Source organism: Dicentrarchus labrax, unplaced genomic scaffold (assembly GCF_905237075.1).
Source record: "Dicentrarchus labrax unplaced genomic scaffold, dlabrax2021, whole genome shotgun sequence".
Classification (NCBI taxonomy): Eukaryota; Metazoa; Chordata; class Actinopteri; family Moronidae; genus Dicentrarchus; species Dicentrarchus labrax.
The window spans coordinates 19,987,571-20,008,504 of record NW_026136707.1 but is presented as its reverse complement, the minus strand read 5'-3'; the positions used below and the strand labels follow the sequence as shown (position 1 = coordinate 20,008,504).

At 43.3% G+C, this 20,934-nt stretch overlaps 1 protein-coding gene across 1 annotated transcript; it reads right to left on the bottom strand.

Annotated features, from left to right (window-relative positions):
* Positions 1-15,562: 15,562 nt before the first annotated feature.
* Positions 15,563-19,815, bottom strand: LOC127367351 (uncharacterized). Its single transcript, XM_051407113.1, has 3 exons — positions 19,053-19,815; positions 18,702-18,889; positions 15,563-15,931 (listed from the first exon to the last, which is right to left on the bottom strand). The coding sequence occupies exons 1-3, from the start codon at positions 19,813-19,815 to the stop codon at positions 15,563-15,565; spliced, it is 1,320 nt and encodes a 439-aa protein (XP_051263073.1).
* Positions 19,816-20,934: the final 1,119 nt, after the last annotated feature.

Below are 20,934 nucleotides of genomic sequence, written 5' to 3'. Positions count from 1 at the left end.
AGCTTATATTCAGTTTTTCTATTCTTAAAGCTACCTTAGCAGCAGGGGAATTACAGAAGAGCTTGATTCCGCCCTTTGTCTGGCATTACATCAGAGTCTTTGGGGTAGCCTCCCACAGACACACACCCTCACACAAAAATACACACGTCAGCAGTCGTCATCAGCATTGGGTAAGTGTGTCACCTTGTGAGTCAGTGTGACCAAGAACACCCACATCGCACATTCGAGGGAGCCCTGGGAGTCTGTATCAGTCTGTGTGAGGGAGCCTTGTGTGTGAGTCTGTGGGGGGATTTAGGGCTTGCCCAAACAGTTGAGCAATCTGATCTTCAGGGGGGATCGGTGATAGAGAGAAGCTTATTTCACTTTGTTGCTCTCTGTCTCTTACTCGTAACAGTCTTTGTCCTTTTTCTCAAACTGGATATGGTCTGAATGTTGGGTTGACAGCTGGTTGTTTTGTTTAGTTTTGATTCTGACTTTTGACTTAATCCCATTTTACATATTTTCAACTAGTTGTGCAATCGTATTGTTGATTCTTCAGCTGTTCCCTGCTATATTTTCTTCTGACTGACAGCTCTCCTGTAGAGTAACATGATTATTGTGATTGTTCCATGTTGTTCTAGCAAGGTAGGCTTGATGTTGACATACAGCCTGATGTAACTGAAGTTGTTAAGCTGACTGATTGTTGACATGACTTCTTATTAATTGCTTATAACTTACATGAGAAGAGATAGCATGCAATATGTGTATAGTGCTTTACATACGGTACAGAGTCTAAATATGTCCAGATTCATAGCACTTCTCTACTCTCTATCTCATTGACGTTCTATAGAAAGGAGTTCTAGTCTGAAATCCTCCTGAAAAGAATATCTAGTGCCACTAATGATGGTAATCCACCAGTGTTTCTGACTGACTGTGACAGTCCACTTGTTCACCATATTTAATTAGAAGGTTCGAGGGATTTGTCTACCGCATATTTCATTACGTTGTCACTGCTTCAGTACTGTTGTCAGTACTTTGGTATCCAGTGTCACCATACACTCCATTCATTAAGCATCAGCTTACTCATTAATCATCTTCTCATCTATGCTTATACTTTTAATAAGAGGTTGTGTCAAGAGTGTCCATGTTCCACTGTGCTCCATCACACACACAGATCTTTTTTTCATTACCCTTGCATTATGATAAAGGAAGAGTTTACCAAAGCCGTGTTGGCTTGTGGTTTCCTGAATCACACTTTAGGAAACCACAAGCTAACACTGTTTGGTAAACCTCACACAGCAAGTAAATATAGAAACCACACAAATGGAAGAATGTAAAATTATCCAGTAATTCATCTTTATGTTTTCTGTACAATCCTTGGGTTTATTGTGGGTTCTCACATCTGTTTCATTCACTGTACTGTAGGTTCTCTTTACTCACTTGGTTGAGGACACTTAACCTCATTCAATTTCACTCATAGATACATTTACATGTACCGCTGTTACCATTGTTGTGTTGTAAAGGAAAAAACAAACTGTATCTAATGATGTTTTTGGCTTTGATGCTTTTATGTCGTATCACCACAGGATCATATAACCGAGAGCAAATGTTACTGGCTTTGACTTGGGCTTCATTATTACCATATCACTCCATCAGTGCCATCAGCAACTCTTAACAGATCACACATCCGTGGACAGAGAATGCATTTGGCCTTTCACAGTCTGCAGCTGGTAGGTTTCTTTTTCTGGGAACAGCACTGGTTTGTTTTCACTACAATGCACAACTCCCTGAGGTTTGGAGTATCGGGGTATTCGGCATCTAGGTGGTTGCAAAGTCCTAAACGCCCTTCATAAAGAAAATAGTGTATGAGCGTACAATCTTCTGCTGAAGTTATAACAGTTTTGGTTATTTCTTTTTTTCCCATGTGCTCAGGTTTGAATGATGGTTTGAATTGGTTTGAATAGATTTAGCAACATTTGAGTCAGAGTAATGACCGTCTCAATACTGAACATGCTGCCCCCTACTGGAATGGCAAGACTTCACAAGTCAGTAAAAAAACAAAGTGTACACTTTGTGTACAAAGTTTCTCTTTACATTCAGCATTACTCACTGTGATGCACTGTGTTCATCCTAGCAAAAGTGGTGAATGCATTTCTTTCTTCATAAAACATTTTCAAAGCCATTTTTTACATTCATGTTAGCACCCATTCCTTGACGTGTTACTGTCACCTGTAGATTAGTGGAATTGTGTGAAACCATTGGCTGGGCTCAAAACCACAGGGAACCACTGATACACAGTCAAATGGGACAGATACACAAAAATGCATCACAATTTTAAGGACATCTGGCTTATAAGCTGCTGTCCATGTTATCATATTAGACTGTTTTGTCTAAAGCAAAAGCAGTAGTAGTTGGAAGTGAAACCAATTGCCTGCACCTAGTAATAGTACTAGGGGAACATATAACCAAAGTGGATTTTGTCCAGCAGTTCTTTTAGATTCAACTTACTTATCATTCCAACAGCTACAACACTTTGATTCTAAAAAATAAAGATGGGTTCGCTCCTGAACGACATTTAATGTCATCCATGTGAAGCACATTTCTGTATGTGAGTTAAACCAGCTTGACAGTTCTTCATAGCATCTCCACATGATGTGGCGCAAGATGTGATTAAGGAGCCAGACTTCAACTCTAGATGATCCCAGTGGTACATGCCCTAGGACCAAGCTGGCAGGACGCCCCGAGCCTCCTCCATTTGATAATGCAGCGTACCTTGGAACTTATGTTATTTCCTAAACAAATGTCTGACTTAAACTGGGGCCGTGAAAATCAATGCATCAGAAACATGTGGCGGGCTACAGCAAATGGAGGGCCACAGTGGACGGACAAGGGACCCTCTAAGAGGAAATCAGATTTCATTAGTTAGTAAAAAGTCTCAACATCCTGTCTGTATGATAAGCATGTCAAAAGTGTGTGATGTTTGGTAATTATTAGCAGAAATGTAGGTTAGAGTCCATGACAATGCCCTATATACTGTTGAGTAATGTTTTTTTATTAAAGGACCCAGATTTTCAAAATAATTCCGATGTTCCATCTGAGAAATTCTTGAAAAAATAACTTGCAGGAATTGTTTTTGATGGCTATTGTGCAGTGTCTAATTTTGTTTGGGGAGTTACTGGTTAGATTGTCATTCTTTATGTGTGTTTCTCCTGTAATTTAATGGTTTCTGACCATGGTCAATGGTTTTGTAATAACATATTTGGCTCATTTCATTTTGAGGGGTAAAATGACCAAAAAACATCTTTATGTGACTCATTGTAATTCATGACCACCATCTTCAAAGACAATTCTGTAAAGATCGATTTAAGTGCCCCCTCAAAAACTGTCAGACTGTCTGCACTGATATTTGATTTGTGTGTCCAAACATCACAAACCTATCTGTATGGGTTGCTACTGTAACAAAGTAGCCACCAGTAACTACACACTCAGCATCTTGGGTTGTACAGAAGACTCCCCCCAAAGTGCCAGCAAACAAGTTATTACTACCAGTGTCTATCCATGTACTATTGTTCTAGCGCTCTGCTCGTAGCAGCAGGATTCTGCCCAGCTGCTCTCATGTGCTTTCGTCAATTTGGATTTGACGTTGTTGTTGTGTGTTGCGGTTCACGTGACTGAAAAGACACTTTGAAATCCTATACGTGCGGCCAGAGAATTCTGACTGAGATGCATATGTAGAAATCTGATTGGAATCGCATTTCAAACTCCTTCTAAATGTGGCTTGGATTCGAACATAGGACCCTGGGAACACAAGATCCCGTTGAATGGTGTTGTATACCAGTGGTAGGAATAATGTATTGATTTCGCGGGTTGAAAGACAATGAAATCCCTCAGGCAAGCATAAGAATGCAGCATAATGCTAAAGATCATGTGGTAAGCTTGTCGAAGTTCCGCGTTGACGGTTTGCATAAAATAGGAAAGGAAAAATGAAAATGTTCTCCATGTGCTTTCCACATAAGCACTTCATGGTCCATCCCTTCATACTAAAGATACCTGAAGCATTTTTACCATTATTAAAAAATGGAAATAAAAGGTTGTTATATCCAAAACTGAATAGTAAACAGCTCAGAATGAATGTCTTTTCCAGCAAATAAATTGTCTTTATGACCACAACCTTCAGTTCAGTCAAGAATCACCAAAAGGTTGGAGACTGTAAATATAATTTCACATGCTGTAACTAACAATAAACCTCTCCGCCTCTAAAAAAAACAAGAAAATAGGTTTAATTCACTGGATTATTCCGATTCTGATTTGTCTGGATGGATCTCTCAGGTTCAGCTTGGGGTGCTGTCAATTGCTTTTATCTCTCTAAAATATGCAAACTGCTATAAATTGAGACTCTTTGGGAAAATGGAACTCATTATTCTGTCCCCCTCAAGAAATGTAGACAGCATCACCATTGATCATTTTAATTGTTCATCATTTTGTTCATGACTAATACAAAAGGGTTGATGTCGTTTATTAAAAACACAAGGACTGGGTACATTAAATAAAACCCATTTGGAGGAAAATCATTTTTGGGGGGAAAAACAAAGATGAAAGTTTTAATTTGAGCCCCCAAAGAGACTAATTGGTAATGTAGCACAGCTGGTAAGACAGGCAGCAGGTCACAGGTGCTGATGAGGTAATGAGGCGCAGGTGTACAGCACGCCTTGTGAGGAATGATCTGAAAAACACACAGACTAAAGACAGGATAAAACCCAAGACCTTTACAGTTTTGTTTTGTTTTGAGCCAATTCCTAATACACTAGGCACTAATGGTCAAGGCATGCTGTTTTTGGGAGTTAATTATACAAGAAATTAATCATGATATGCCATTTAGTAACAGATGCAAATGGACAAGTCAACAAGGAGAACATAATGCTGTCTCCACAGAAACTTGCTTTTTTGCAACAGTGATGATTTGGGTCTTTTACAACTGTCATTAATAATAAAACTAATTTACATCACTCTCACAGCACCTCAGATGGGTAAAATATTAGATTTTATGTATGTAAAACTACTGATGGGGAGACTGTGGGGATGTGTTCATATACAGTCATACGCAAATGGGGAGGGTACATTTCTTTTTTCAGACATAATATTTCACACACTCTCCTCCATCTTGAGCTGTTAGAATTCGACTGTATTTACTGTTGAAGATGTCTTTGTGTTTGATACCTGTATGATTGGATAGGGCTTAAACTCGAATAAAACAAAAATCAGATATTAAGTCTGTAGTCACTGAATGTAGTAAATAAATAGAAGTGAAATCAATGTGTAGTGTTAGTTGTAAACAAGCTGTAAGGTTTTTGAAAATAGGATATGGATATACCCCAAGATCATGGCCAGATGTTCAACTTGATAGTTTGAGAAAGGTGCGCAAATGTCGGCATATGTATTAGTCCAATCCCCTGAGCCAACTGTGATCATATAAATAGTCATGATGGCGGTGGAATATGGGCACACATTCTTTGGACTCTTAGTGTCTCTTACATCAAACATGACACCAAAACATAAAAACATACATATTTATCATGTGAACGGAGGAAATCATACATATTAATTCATAAGTTCCTGTGTCAGAGATGTCAACATGCACATTCCTGCACTTCCAAACACAAACAAAACCACAAAGTTTCCAAAAGTTCATATTACCAGTTGACAAAGAGACCATGAACATTTTACAGACAGAGGGAGAGAGGCTGAATCACAGTGGCAGATGTATAGGGTAGTTCCCACATGTAAGCCGAGTTCATTTACTCTGATGGGGAGGAGAGAGGAGAGATGGGGTTAGTCCCCCCGGAGTCAATGAAATATAGCAGAGCAAGGATAAAAACAGGCTAAACTAAGATAATGAACATGTCCAACATTACCTGCTATACATCAGCATGTTGTTGTGAGAATGCTAGCATGCTAACATCTGCTTATAGCGCAAATGTCTTTAGCAATGCAACACTTGTATATAATGCAAATTAAGCCCTTTATTAGAATCATACTGCTTGTAAATGCTTTTACAATATATTAACATAAACAAAATATATTTTTTTACAATCATTTATAGATGTAGGGGAACAAATCTAAATTCATGTGTAGCCTGTTATAGTTCATGTTTATACTGTACTACTTCTACTTCTACTACACATAGTGGTTCTCTTCATGGATAAAGACGTTTAGAGCATCCACAACAACTGAAGTCCAAGGTTTTCCAGGAAAGTGTGTCACTTGTGAGAGTCTTCTGGCTTCCCAAGTTGGAAATTTGGCTGGCAAAACTACTTGCGCGTTTACAGCAGCAGGGTTGAGGCAGCTGAGGTAACTATATAAGGTTCCCTCATCAGTCCTAACCTCTCTCAGGATTGCTACTTGGACGGAATATTGGCCATTGTCACATTGAGAGCTCATATCGTCTGAGCTAGTTTCGTCAATCTCATGCTCCACTTCTGCTTCTAAATGATCTTATTCATAAATGGCACAAAAACAAATTTCTCATCATGAGTAGATAAATCTTGATTTCCAGAACCGCAGTCATCAAAACCCTCCTATATCAAAGGAAATGCACTACACCTGTCACCAAGGTGCTGCACCATCATGCTACTGTGACAGAAAGCTAATGTAAACTTTTTTGTAATAAAGTCTGTATTTATTGTAACAGTGAGACAACGTGAGGCCAAACAAGAAAACACAACATTACCCACTATCACTTGCATCCAGCGTACCCTGAATAAAATACACATTTTAACACATAACACTCTTATATACCTTGGGTCTACAGCAACACCATAAAATATTTTTTGTTTTAGAAAATCTTAAGAAAAACAATGCTTTTTATCATACTATCAAATAGCTGAATACCAGGGAGTTAATTAAATGAAATGAATGAATGAGATAGGGTCAAGTGATGGGCATCACGGCTCAGTTTCACCTCCTGTGCACTGCCGAGGTGCCCTTGAGCAAGGCACCTAACCCCAAGAAACTGCTCATGGGCACCGCTAACGTGGCGAGCCCATCACTCCACCATCTCTCTCCCTGTTGCATGTCCACAAGTGTGAAGTGTGTGAGAATAAAAAAGAGTGAAAAGAAGAATTTCCCCTAGGGGATCAATAAAGTATTTCTTCTTCTTCTTCTTCTTCTTCTTCTTCTTCTTCTTCTTCTTCTTCTTCTTCTCTAATGGTCCTTTCCAAAAATAGTTTTTTTTAGGGGGCAGGAGTTATTAGGTTAATCTGCAAAATAATCACTATGATACTGATAGGGGATGATTTGGATCATATTCGAACTTAATCAATATAATTTAAATTTGCTTGTGTGGTTTAGGTTTAGCCACACTAAATTGGCCTACTCACATTAGCCTTATGTCAACAAGCTGCACTGTAAACATTACACATTGCTGATGCCATATCCCATACATGCTTTGTCAGTGAATTTACTGCTTTGACTTTACCCTCTGTATGAAATGTGTTGTGTAAATAAAGTTGCCTTCCCTTGAATGCAATGTTTACAACACTTAATATCAGAAAACTATAATAAAAACAATACACAAAAAGAAAAATATATAATTAGGTTTTGTGCAAACCAGATTTTAGTGCAAATCAGACCATCCATCCATTGTCCACAGCTTAACTTCATTGCCATCACTTATTGTTCAAGCCCTTTTTCACTTTTTATTGATCCAATAAGTCATTTATTAAACATCTAAAACAGGGCTCAAGGGAAACCATATGACGGTACTTTCTCACCCTTCCATCGTCTCTTTATCAATGTCTTCTCAGCTTTCTCCTCCACTTCTTCTACCCAGTTCTCCGTGTTTATGTGCTCTTTCTCTACACTCATCTGTTTTTCTCTCCATTTATTCCTCTCTGTGATTCTGTTTATTAGACTCTCTGTTTCTTCTATTTGTTCATTAGTTAAAGCTTTTTGATTTATGGTGGGTGTCACCAACAAGCAAATGCTCACATCTGGACCTCAGCAGGACCTCTGTGTGCACATGCATAAATATGAAACAGCCTACAAATTCACAAGTGCAAGCTGAATGCAGATAGACAGTGATAAAATCATACAGATACGCTGATTTACTTGCAAAATACAATCCATACACACACACACACACACACACACACACACACACACACACACACACACACACACACACACACACGTTCATCGGAACCTTTCCAACACACATCTTCATTTATTGCCATGACAATGATCAATAACATTCCCACCCTTTCTTCTCTGAAACCCCCTGAAGTCAATACACACACCCACAAACAAGTGAAACACACCAGTGTGCAAATCCAAGACCATGAACAACAAAAACAGAGTGTAGGTGTAGCCACGCTGTGTTGACTCAGGACACTGGACTGTCATGATGAGTTAGTGTTTATGGGGGATGTTACACTCACTGCCTTGTTGCTTGCTGTAATGTCTGTAAAATCTAATACCCCTCTGAATGCTTGGTCAATTAATTTGCACTAATTAAAACTGTACAATATATGTTTATATTTAACTGCATGTAATTTCCAAAACATTGTTATGGTCCTTTAATCAGATTACAGCATGTTTACCTGTCAACTGTTTGAGAGCATGCAGACAGGTTTAGCAATAACAACAGAGCAGAGTTACAACTAAGCCTGACAAGAGAATTAAGCAGAAATGTTTTTGTGTTGCATTTTGTACAGTCCCTTTAATGTTGATGCTTAGCAAAGATCAGCCATGTTCATGAATATTAATCAAGACTTAACAGCCTACAGCCATGATAGAATCTCTGTGAGGCTGTAATTTGGCACAGCTGTACTTTGAGCTAAATACTAACATAGTCAAGCCAAACAAGCTTTTTTCAGCAGCATACTTATATGTTGGAAAGCCAGACTTAAATAACAAAGCATTACTTAGATTATATAGTCTACCTTTTGTTGCAAGACTTCACCACAGCACCTGGGATTATGCCTTAAATGTCATTTGTTATGAAAAACTTGGCTGTATACGTTTTGATCCTGGCCTAAATTTTGACAGTCCATTTATCTTGTATCACCTCAGAAATAATAAAGTTGGATACATTTTTTGGGGGAGAATCTGAAATTACTATGAATGTCCTCATTTAGATCTTAACTATTGTAATTGTCTTTTCAGGAATAGGTCGTTAACACTCAATATGGTCCTTTTTAGTCCAATTTGTCTTAAATGCTGCAACAAGACTTTTAGGTAAAACCAAGAGAAGAGATCACATTACTTTGAAAAAATAAACCTGCTGAACACGTAATGGTGCCCCCAAATCCCCCCAATTCCCCACTCTCCACGTTTCCTCCAATAGGTCACTGCTAATGTTTTGAAACTCAGCTGTGAACTGTATGGAATTTGAAAACATTGACTGTGAGCTAAGAGAAGATTGATGAAGCCATGAATGAGGAGCATAATTTTTAATTCATGTATATATAACTACATTTTATAGCCCAATGGCAAAATGTTTTATCTTTGGGCTTGTAATCCGAAGTTATTTCAAATTAAGAGTCTGTTTTTATATAGTCAAGTCAAAGGTCAACATATTCGTGACTCATATCTCAACTCATGTGAGTTCACACCTATGCTGTATGAGAAAGAATATACTCCCAATCGCCAAGACCGGGCAAAATATCCTCATGATGACATGAGTGCGTGAACCTTTATCCTCTATCAGTTTGTTGTCATTTATCCACATGTCCAGGTTGAAAATATCCTAAAATGAAAAATACACCTGCTCATGCTTCTCATCTAATTTTTACAGTAAGGTCATGTGGCGGTATCGCGCCGTCAGTGTGAAAACATCAACCCAGTTCGGCTTGTTGTGGGTGTTTGAAACACAGCTGACACTGCAGCGACCCTCTTCTGCCCTGCCACTCTCTCCATTTTACCGCCTCTTTATCTTTTTTCTTTCTCCCCGTGTCTCTTTTCATTTTCAGTGGTTTCCTGATGGTTTGGATCAGCACTGCCACAACAAATACATTGTTGCCATGGTTACATTTCTCAAAGTCCCAGGAAAACACAACAGCGCATCACTTCTGAGAAGGAGGACCTCTTTACATCCCTGGGTTACAAGTGTTGCTTAATGTTATATGAGTCTTAGTAATCAGTTTAAAGGACCTGATATTTTTTATTTTATTGGGGTGTATTTGATTTTGGTGGGGGAGAGGATTAGAAAGTAATGGTTTTGTGCTGTTAATCATCTGTCAAGTGCCACAAAATGATTTTTTTCAGGAGCAGAAACCTTAATGTTTTTCCTGTTACGTCAAGCTGTCGCTGTATGATTTTCCCAGATGAGCTCACCTACTTTGTGCTCCCTGACACCACCTGACCGAGGCTGACATCTGGCTAACGTAACATATGTCAAGGGGTATGAGGGCTGTAGGGGTGTGTGTGTGTGTGCGCGTGTGTGTGTCTAAAGGTTATTGTGATTTGTCCGTGTATAAGCGTGTGATGCCTTTTGGCTTTATTGCAACTGTGTGCGTGCTGCCTGTGTGTGATCATGCTGTGGGGAGTCTGCTGAGCTGAGGGACTGAGGTGTGGCAGGGTTAAGAGGTTAAAGGTGGTGTCATATTCTAGAGACACTGGTCCTTCCCTTGAGATGAGAAAAACAAGTGAAGCTTTGGCCAGCTACAGTATGACTTGTTTCCCATCATGCATCTACTTACAGTGACACTTCAGACTGCAGGAGCTTAATATGAGTTTACAGTGTTATTTCAACAGTCTTTCTACATTTTACTGTAACATCACTGAACTGTAGCTTCTGTATATGGCTACAACATTCATCACCAAAGGTTTGTGGTTGCAGATCTGCACTCAATAAGCAGATTATATTAATGTAAAGCCATTTTTATATTGATTAACCTACGTGTTATTTTTGGATACTCCAAATTTTATGAAGGATTTATAGTTAAGCAGTGAAGACAAAGTCTCCTGTGTCTTCCTACAGTGGTTTTTGCCTGTAGCTCAGCCAACAAAAAAATGGGTTCCACAGAGTTTATACTTTACTCTTGATTTTTCAGGCAGTTTTTTCTCACTCATCTAAGCGCAGTATTTTGTGTTGAGGTCCCCCTTTCTCTTCTGAAGTTTGGAGTTCCCACAGATTCATCCTTTGAGATGAATAATAGAAAAATTGTAGCCTTGCATTCTCACTGTCACTGCACTTCCATAACGTCTCTGCTAAAGCCTAGTTTGGTCATTAGAAGAAAACTCACCGCCTTGCATGCTGCTGGCGTTTTTGAGTAGTTTACATAACCTTGTGTCAAATTCCATCCTACTGATTACAGCATTACGTAGCAGCACTTCAGCCCACTGTTTTCGCGCGGTGAAGGTTAACTTCTCATGTGTTGAGTGTCAACACACGTGTATGTGTGTATGGTCGTAAAAGTGCTGGTACTTAAGGCTCACTCTTTTCGGTCCATGTTTCATGCAGGGCACATATACAAACATTTTACGTGTGTTTGGCTCAGAAAGAGTGATTGGTCATTTTGAAGCTTGGACTACCGTGGTTTTAAAACCGGCATTTTGGTCCATAGAAAATTATAGTTTTACTTTTTTTATACAGTATATAGAAAGGGTGACCTGTCAGATTTGACCTTATCAAAGCCAGGACATCATCATGGAAACCACTTCAATATACAGTACACTATAAATAGTTTTCCTAAGATAAGTTGTTAAGCAATAACAGGCAACAATGTTAATTTGATTCCATCACAAATGCTATTTTCTATCACATTTAGACCTTATAGATGACATCATTTTACATCAAGTGACATACAAAAGGGTTACAATCTGAGCCACAGTAGAAAAAGGAGAAGTCATTGAAGTGCAAGAACAAGAAAACGAAAGAGCATAATATATGAGTAAGTTCTCTGAGAAGAAATAGGTCTTCAAGTGAATTTCAAAGGCAGAAAGGGATTTTTGAAGTGAGTTCAGTAACTCATTCCACCTCTGAGGTAGAGTCGAAAAGTTTGGATTAAGAATTGAAACCACCAGGCGTTCAGTCTTAAAGAGGATGAGTTGAAGGCGCCATTCAAACATTTTGATACATCAGTGAAGCAGGCAGAGCTCCACTCTGAGACAGTACAGCCATCTTGCGAGAATGACAGATAGAAGTGGGTATCATCAGCAGAGCGATGGTCAGAACTCAGGTTTACCAATCCTTGTGGTACCCCAGTGGAAAGAAAGTGCCACTTTGAGCATTTGCACTGCGATGTAAGACTGAGTACTTGTAAGAGTGTAGTTGACTAATCAAGCCTAACCTCTAATGCATAATCACATTTAGATTGAGTGGAATAGTCCAAAAGTGAACCAAAGTGGTGGGAAAACATGAAGCCTTTGTCTCCACCCATGTTTTTCCCAAGAGTTCCTTCTTAGGACTCCTCTGTGTGAGGCTATCCAGGTTTAAAAACACACATATACACACAGCCATGTTCAGATACAAACACATACACTCACACACATAAGCACAAGTGTGGTAACGCATATCTCAAAGAGCATATGGACGTTTGGCTCTCTCGAGGATACTGTGAAAGCGCACATGCACCCTGTCTTAAGCCAGTGAAAATGATGTAAGTTAAAGCATACAAATACTGCACACCCCAAATCTCCTCTCTGGTCAAACCTATAAAATGTGATATGGCCTTTAACACACTCAGCTAAAGCTGTATTAAACATAGACAGTCAAAAGCTGTGTTTCCACCGGGGTTTAAATAAAGTTTTTACTGCAGTCGTGGAACGGTTTAAATTATTAACCTATTTCAACACCAGAGGTAACACTGTGGACGGCTCGAGCCTCATCAAAGACCGGCTCTCAGTTTTTGTGTTACTCAATAACAACAGAGCACAAACTACTAGCCTTATTGTTGAATGAGGGTTCAATTACTAAGTTGTGTTATCCTAATCTCAATTTTAAAATGCCAATATAATGGCTGAAAGGAGGACATTGGAAATTTAACTTGTGTGGTGTTAAAAGAAGGTTGACATGAGGTCCTGTATGTAATTGCTTTTGCTTCAGACATATCCTGGAAAGGTTGGTGAGCTCATGGAAAACCCTGATCTTTTACTAAAAGTCTGCAGATCCCAGCTGGTTTTCTGGCTTCCCTTTAATGGCTGAATCACGGGCTGGCAACAAACTACTGAAATGCTTATCAGGGCAGTAGCCAGATGATTAGTAGAAGAGACATTTACGTGGAATGTAGCTGACTTAAATTCAAGGAAAGGCTGGAAAAGTGTGTTTGTGGTAGGTGTGACTGAACACAAAGACCTTTCTTCCCCCTTAAGAAGACCTGCTAGAGTACCCATCAGCAATGCACTTAACAACTAACCCCAAAGAGATCAATACTTTGTTGGCAAATTGGCAAATAAGGGTTTTAACGTTCTCCAGCTCTGAATGTGCCACGGAGTAATGGACCATGAATTAATAGAAAATAGCCCTCATGGCTGACATTTATTAAACTCAAGGTCACTATATGAGAAGACACTGTTTTCTTATTTTTCATATCCTTTACATTCCAAAGTAAATACCGCTCTGGTTACTTTTGTTATTAAGTCCAAATTAGATAAATTAAAGGGTTTCTGTATATTCAGCAAGCAATGGTGTTCTGGATCAAGACTCAAGAAAATTTCTCATTTTGTGAAAAAGGCAATACCTTTACTTGAGTTACGATTGATTCTGGCCAAAAAAATTATGTGATTCAGTTTAAGGTAATTTGACAACCTAGCAAATTTAAGTCCAGTATTAATTCTCTTTTAGTTCTGTTTTGGTCTCCACCAACTCCTGAGGTAAATATCTGGCTCAATAGCTGCACGATCTTCACCAGCTATTTGCTAACTTTGTTGGTCTGATGTTTGGTGCTCAGCAAGTAGTGCACATTGGCATTTTATAGCTTTTTTTTAATGAAGCCAGCTGCCCGATGCAACAGGAAACAAGGATGATGAAGGTGGTGAGAGTGAACCAAAATTAAAAGTTAAAAATTAAATTAATCTGTGGGCCAGGAAAACAAAACAATGACCTGAAGTATGTTGTGCAGTTAAAATATATATATATATAATATGTTAATATAAAAATATCTATTTGTGCAGCTGTAACTTAGAATAGAAAACACTGCTGATTCCGGGTATTGAGAGTTTAGGGCAAATATAAACATCCATCTGCAGTGCTTTCATGTTAAAGACACAATTTGTATTAACTATTTCTAATTATGGTCCCTCAGAATAATACCTTAGACACCAAGATGCTGCTGCAAATGTCTTTATTGTTGCTCTGAGAGTGTCAATAAATCCAGATTATTCTTTCCAAGCTTTCAGAAAGCAATTGTGATAAGCTTGTAATCACTGTTTTATCAATTTGCACTTAAAAGTAAAAAAGGCGTGTGTTTAGCATCACTATCATTGCATAAACTCTTTAGAGAGGCCATAGTGTCAAAAAGAGAAGAATTGTCTGTCGTATCTCTTCTTGGAAAGGTCCTCTGCTTATGAGGTCAAAAAGGCAAACTCAAAGTATTTATTAGCTCTTCTTCAGATTTATATTTGAGGAAGTCTGCTGTTTTTGAACTTAGACAAATGGAGGAGAAGTGTTTACTGAGTTCTTATCGTTTGTCATGAGCGTTGAAGTATGTTTTGGTAGTTTTGAAGACAAATTAAAGAGAGTGTTTACTGCTCAGCACAATTTGGGGCCCTGACCCAATGACCCAGAGGAGAGGACATGAGAAGAGGAAGAGAGGAGTGATGAAGAGAGACTTAATGAGATATGAAAAGGTGTTTGAAGGCGAACCAGGCAGTGATTTTAGTACATTACAACTATCTAATTTTCTGTTGCTACATGATTGAGAGGTTGTTGTTTATTCTCCTTGTTTGTTAGTTTGTTAGTAGGAAATCTAAAAAAAAAAAAAAATATGAAATTTGGGTTTAAGTTTTTCCTGAAAGTGTGGGTCCATGTTCAACCATTCTTGAAGGAATTTTCTTCAAGAATGGTTGAACATTTTGGGAAAAAAATGCTTGTTAATTAAACCAACACGATATTTTAATTAGTGAGCTTCAGCGGTTCTGGTAGGTGGATTTTGTCACCTTTGGAAAGAGCCAGGCTAGCTGTTTCCCTCAGTTTCCAGTCTTTACGCTAAGCTAAGCTAAGCTAGCTTCTCTAACTCTTGGCAAAGAAAACAAAAATATATGCATTCATATTTTCATTATCTTCATCTCAACAAAAGAATTTGTAGCAAGCCGTGCTACAGACGGGGTTCCCCAGCACACAAAACTCCCGGACCAGACTGTCGGCTCACACAACTCTTTATTTAAGGCACAAAATGCAGCTGCACCGCTGCTCGGCAGCTTCCGCCCAGAGGCCTGTCTCTCGGTGTGTGTCTTCCCGGATCCAGCACACTACTGCCAAGATAAAAGGTAGAGTCATCAGACAATCATTGGCAGGTGAGGTAATCAACTCACCTGGTGCCACTCTCCCAGGCCTTCCCCACACCTCTCCCTCCTGCAGCTGAGCGCGAACCACGCCCACCTCCACATACCCCCACCGCCCGATTTAGGCCGGGCGCCATCCGGCCTAACCTACTCCCCCCCCCATAGGAGCGGGAGAGAAAGTCGGCCACGGCCATCTGCGCCCCAGTCTATGGACCACCCTGAATTTAAACGGCTGTAAGGCCAGATACCACCGAGTGATCCGGGCGTTGGCATCTTTCATGCGGTGGAGCCACTGGAGGGGGGCATGGTCCGAACAGAGGGTGAACGAGCGCCCCAGCAGGTAATAACGCAGAGCCTCGACCGCCCACCGGATCGCCAAGCACTCCTTCTCGATCGTGCTATACCGAGACTCCCTCTCCGACAGCTTCCGGCTGATGTATAACACCGGGCGGTCGACACCCTGCACCTGCTGGGACAGAACGGCCCCCAGCCCTCTGTTCGAAGCGTCAGTCTGCAGGATAAAGGGGAGAGAGAAGTTAGGTGTGTGAAGAAGAGGCTTCCCACAGAGGGTTTGTTTTACCTTCTCAAACGCCAGCTGACACTGCTCCGTCCACTGGACCGGATCTGAGGCACCCTTTCGAGTGAGGTCGGTCAGGGGGCTGGTCAAGTCTGCAAAGTGCGGAATGAACCGCCGGTAATAACCTGCCAGCCCCAGGAACCGCCTCACCTCCTTTTTGGTCTTGGGCCGTGGGCTGGCTGCAATTGCTGCTGTCTTGTCTACCTGAGGACGCACCTGCCCACTGCCCAAGTGGTACCCCAAATACCGTACCTCCCTCCGTCCAACTGCACACTTCCTCGGGTTGGCAGTGAGCCCCGCCTGCCTCAGTGACTCGAGCACCGCCGCCACACTCTGCACATGCTCCCGCCAGCTGTTACTATGGATGATAACGTCATCCAAGTAGGCGGCCGCATACGCAGAGTGCGGACGCAGGACCCGGTCCATGAGATGCTGGAAAGTGGCTGGGGCCCCAAACAACCCGAAAGGAAGTGTGACAAATTGGTACAATCCATACGGAGTGGAGAAGACCGTTTTTTCCTTAGACTCTGGAGACAAGGGAATCTGCCAATAGCCCTTGGTTAAATCCAGTGTCGTGAAAAAGCGAGCAGTGCCTAACCGATCCAGGAGCTCGTCGACCCGAGGCATCGGATAAGCATCAAACCGTGACACATCATTCACCTTGCGATAGTCCACACAGAACCGAATAGACCCATCCTTCTTAAGTACCAGAACAATGGGGCTACACCAGGCACTGTTGGACTCTTCTATTACCCCCATCTCCAGCATGGCCTTCAATTCCTTCTGAACCACCTTTCTTTTGTGTTCAGGTAACCGATAGGGCCGTGAACGCACTGTCACGCCCGGGTGAGTCTCAACATGATGCTGTATGAGATTTGTGCGTCCTGGCAGGGGGGGAGAACACGTCAGCAAAACGCTGTTGCAACGCGGCAACGTCTGCTCTCTGGGACGGTGTGAGATGGTCATCACAATGGAGTGAGGCAGGATTGGTGGAATTTGGGACCTCAGGCCCCAACTCATCTCTCTCTTTCACCGTGGTCACCAGAGAAACAGGCTCCGCCTCTCTCCACGCTTTAAGGAGATTGAGATGGTAAATCTGTGCTGCACCTCCCCTGTCAGAACGCCCAACCTCATAATCGACATCACCCACTCGCCGTGTGACCACGAAGGGCCCTTGCCACTTGGCGAGTAATTTAGAGCTGGAAGAAGGGAGTAATACAAGTACTTTGTCTCCCGGTGCAAATTGTCTGAGCCTAGTTCCTCTGTTGTACAGGCGCTGTTGACGCTCCTGGGCCCTGAGCAAATTCTCCCGTGACAACCGGCCCAATGTGTGGAGTTTTGCTCTCAGGTCCAGGACGTACTGAACCTCATTTTTACTTGGGCTCGGACCCTCCTCCCAGCTTTCTTTAACAAGGTCCAGAACCCCCCGTGGTGTCCTGCCAAACAGCAGTTCAAAGGGAGAAAATCCCGTTGAGGCCTGGGGCACCTCACGCACTGCAAACAACAGAGGATCTAGCCACCTATCCCAATTACGGCCGTCATCGTGCACAAACTTACGGATCATGGACTTCAGGGTTTTGTTCAGACGCTCGACAAGGCCGTCGGTCTGAGGGTGGTACACACTAGTCCGAATTGACCTGATGCCCAATAACCCATAAAGTTCCCGGAGTGTACGTGACATAAACGAGGTGCCCTGGTCCGTTAGGATTTCTTTTGGGATCCCAACTCGGGAGATGACCTGGAACAGTGCCTGTGCCACACTCTTTGCAGAGTTGCATAATCCACTAGGACTAATACAAAGCGATATCCTCGTGCGCTCCGGTGAAATGGCCCGATGAGGTCCATGCCAATACGCTCAAATGGAACCTCCATGAGTGGTAATGGGCGCAAAGGCGCTCTCGGGATGGCCGGTTGGTTAACCAACTGACATTCCGGGCAAGATGCACACCAGCGGCGTACATCTGCCCTAATGCCAGGCCAATAGAATCGGGCCATTATCCGGTTAAGTGTCTTCTCATACCCCATATGCCCCGCCATTGGGTTATAATGAGCCGCCTGGAAAACTGTTTCCCGGCGGCTTTCCGGCACCAACAACTGGGTGATTTCCTCTCCTGACTGAGTGTCACGACTCACTCTGTATAACCTGTCCCTAACCAATGCAAAATGCGGATATGTCTGCGCTGCGTCAGGGTGCACCAACTGACCATCAATTTTTATCACTTGGTCAAAGGCAAAGCGTAGAGTATTGTCGCGAGACTGCTCGAGTGGAAAATCTTCCGTGGAGCGCAACATGGGGACCTGTGGAGCCTCTGGCGGAGGCACCACCGATCCCTCCTCCCCCTCTGCAGCGTCGGACAACCTCGCGTCACCACTGAGCACAGCGCACATATCCCATGTCCCTACCGGCCGTGAACGCACCCCCCGCACACTGCCCCACTAATCGATTAAACCCAGGCCAATCCGTGCCCAAAATCAGGGGGTGCGTCAGGCGGGAACTAACCGCAGCCTTAACAATATGCTTTTTACCCATATATCTAATTTCCACGGGTACAACCAGGTATCTGTGAATATCCCCATGTACACATCTAATGTCCACCCACGATGCCTCTACCAAAGCCCCGGGCCGAACCAGGTGCTGATGAATTATAGACTGCGTGCAGCCCGAATCCACCATTGCCTGATGTATACCCCCTTGGATCCTTACCGGGACGCTGTATGTCCCTCCTGGACCGGGGAGGGTGTTGGTGGGCCAGCAACCCGGATCACCTGCCCGACCTCCATGAGAGGGCACTCCCTGCGGAAATGCCCGGGCTGCCCGCACCGCCAACACTCCTGCCCTGACGCCTGAGGAACCCCCTGTGGGCCGAGAGCGGCACCCGTAGCGGCTGGACCCTGGGAAGGAGAGAGAGAAGAGGGTTGGTTACTGCGTGGCAGAGGGAGAGGCCGGGCAACAGTTTCCAGTCGGGGGGTAAGCGGGGGTGGGGGGTCTCCCTGCGGGGCGCCGGCACGGGTCGGGCGGGTGCAGAGGGCCGCCTCTCCGGAGCTCGGTCCCCACCGTGGACAGCCAGATGATCCTCTGCGAGGGTGATGGCGGCCTCCAAACCCGCCGGTCGGTGGCACCGCACCCACTCCGCGGTCCCGGTCGGGAGCCCCTCCACAAACTGCTCCAGCACCACCTGCTCCAGCATCAGCCTCTCGCCGCTGGATCCCCCCGGCTGCAGCCACCTGGTGGCAGCGTCCTTCAGCTGCTGCGCAAAGACGAATGGACGGTCAGAGGATCCCAGTGTGGCGGACCGGAACCGGCGGCGGTGATCCTCGGGGGAGAAACCCATCCTGTCTAGGATGGCTCTTTTGACGTTCCGGAACTCCCCCCGAGCAGAAGCTGGCAGGCCGAGCGCCGCAGTCTGGGACTCTCCCGACAGCAGGGGAAGCAGGCGCACGGCCCACTCCGCCGCCGGCCAGCCACAGGCCTCCGCCGTCGCCTCAAACATTTCGAGGAAGGTTTGGGGGTCATCCGCCGCTGCCATCCGGTGCATGGTGATGCCGGAAAAGGAGGAGCATGGAGGGGATGGAGACTGTGCCCCCGACCGGGCCAGCAGTCCCTCCAGCAGCTGGTTCTGCTTCCCCGCCTGGTTCTGGAGTGCCTCCAGATGCCGTCTATTTGTTGCCGTCTGCTGGCTGTGTATTGCCGTGATCTGCCCCAGCATCTCTCCCAGCAGTGTGATCAGCTGTGATGGCTGCTCCGTAGGCGGCTGCGGGGCCGGCTGCGGAGGTGGCTGCTGTGGAGGCTGCTGCATGGGCGGTAGTGGATCGGACATTTCCGTGTGCTGCCCCACGTTGGGCGCCAGTGTAGCAAGCCGTGCTACAGACGGGGTTCCCCAGCACACAAAACTCCCGGACCAGACTGTCGGCTCACACAACTCTTTATTTAAGGCACAAAATGCAGCTGCACCGCTGCTCGGCAGCTTCCGCCCAGAGGCCTGTCTCTCGGTGTGTGTCTTCCCGGATCCAGCACACTACTGCCAAGATAAAAGGTAGAGTCATCAGACAATCATTGGCAGGTGAGGTAATCAACTCACCTGGTGCCACTCTCCCAGGCCTTCCCCACACCTCTCCCTCCTGCAGCTGAGCGCGAACCACGCCCACCTCCACAGAATTATATACAGTAGTGTATGTGTTATGTGTGCATGTGTTCTCATGATGCTTCCCCAGTTTAACTTGAATTTGTGAGGTCCAAGAGTTCTCAGTAGGACAATACAAATACAACCTTTACGTACTTCCTTTCAGGAATGAAATGAATGATACAAACTGATTTGGGGTTAGTGTTAGGATGAGCATTGAATTATTGTCTGTTTTTGTTTCTGTCTGTGGCTGTGTGTGAGTTTCCAATACTTCAAAGGCTGTCTGCTGCCCCTGAGGCCGTCATAGACACCACACAGGTGTTTCCTTTGAGAAGACACATACCGTCAACATTTTAGTCATGAGCCACAAGTTCTATGACCACAAACCCTTCAAAAATACTTTCTCCTCAAAGTATGTCTTCATCCACCAAGCACGCTTTAGCTTAAAGCAATCAACATCTGCTGGAGTGAAGAGCGGGATGTGGCTTCTGCTGCTGCTATAACACGTCAAAAGCTTTTAAAAGTTCATTGCTTAAAGTTATTTACTTTCACAGCCTGTTGCTTTGAGAATAAAGGCATGCCTGGGTCACACAGACACACCTTCTAAATACTTAGCTTAGGAGAAATAACACCAGTGTTTTTACAGGCCCTGGGATAGACAGAGTTTAACACGTGTGAAATACTTCAGGTCCACAAACCAAATAGTTTTTAAGTCAGAGAATTTTTGGCTCAGAGAATGCTAACAAAATTATTTTGGTCTATGTGGGGGACAGATCTTCAGACAGACAACATGGACCCCTGTCACAATATTGCAGC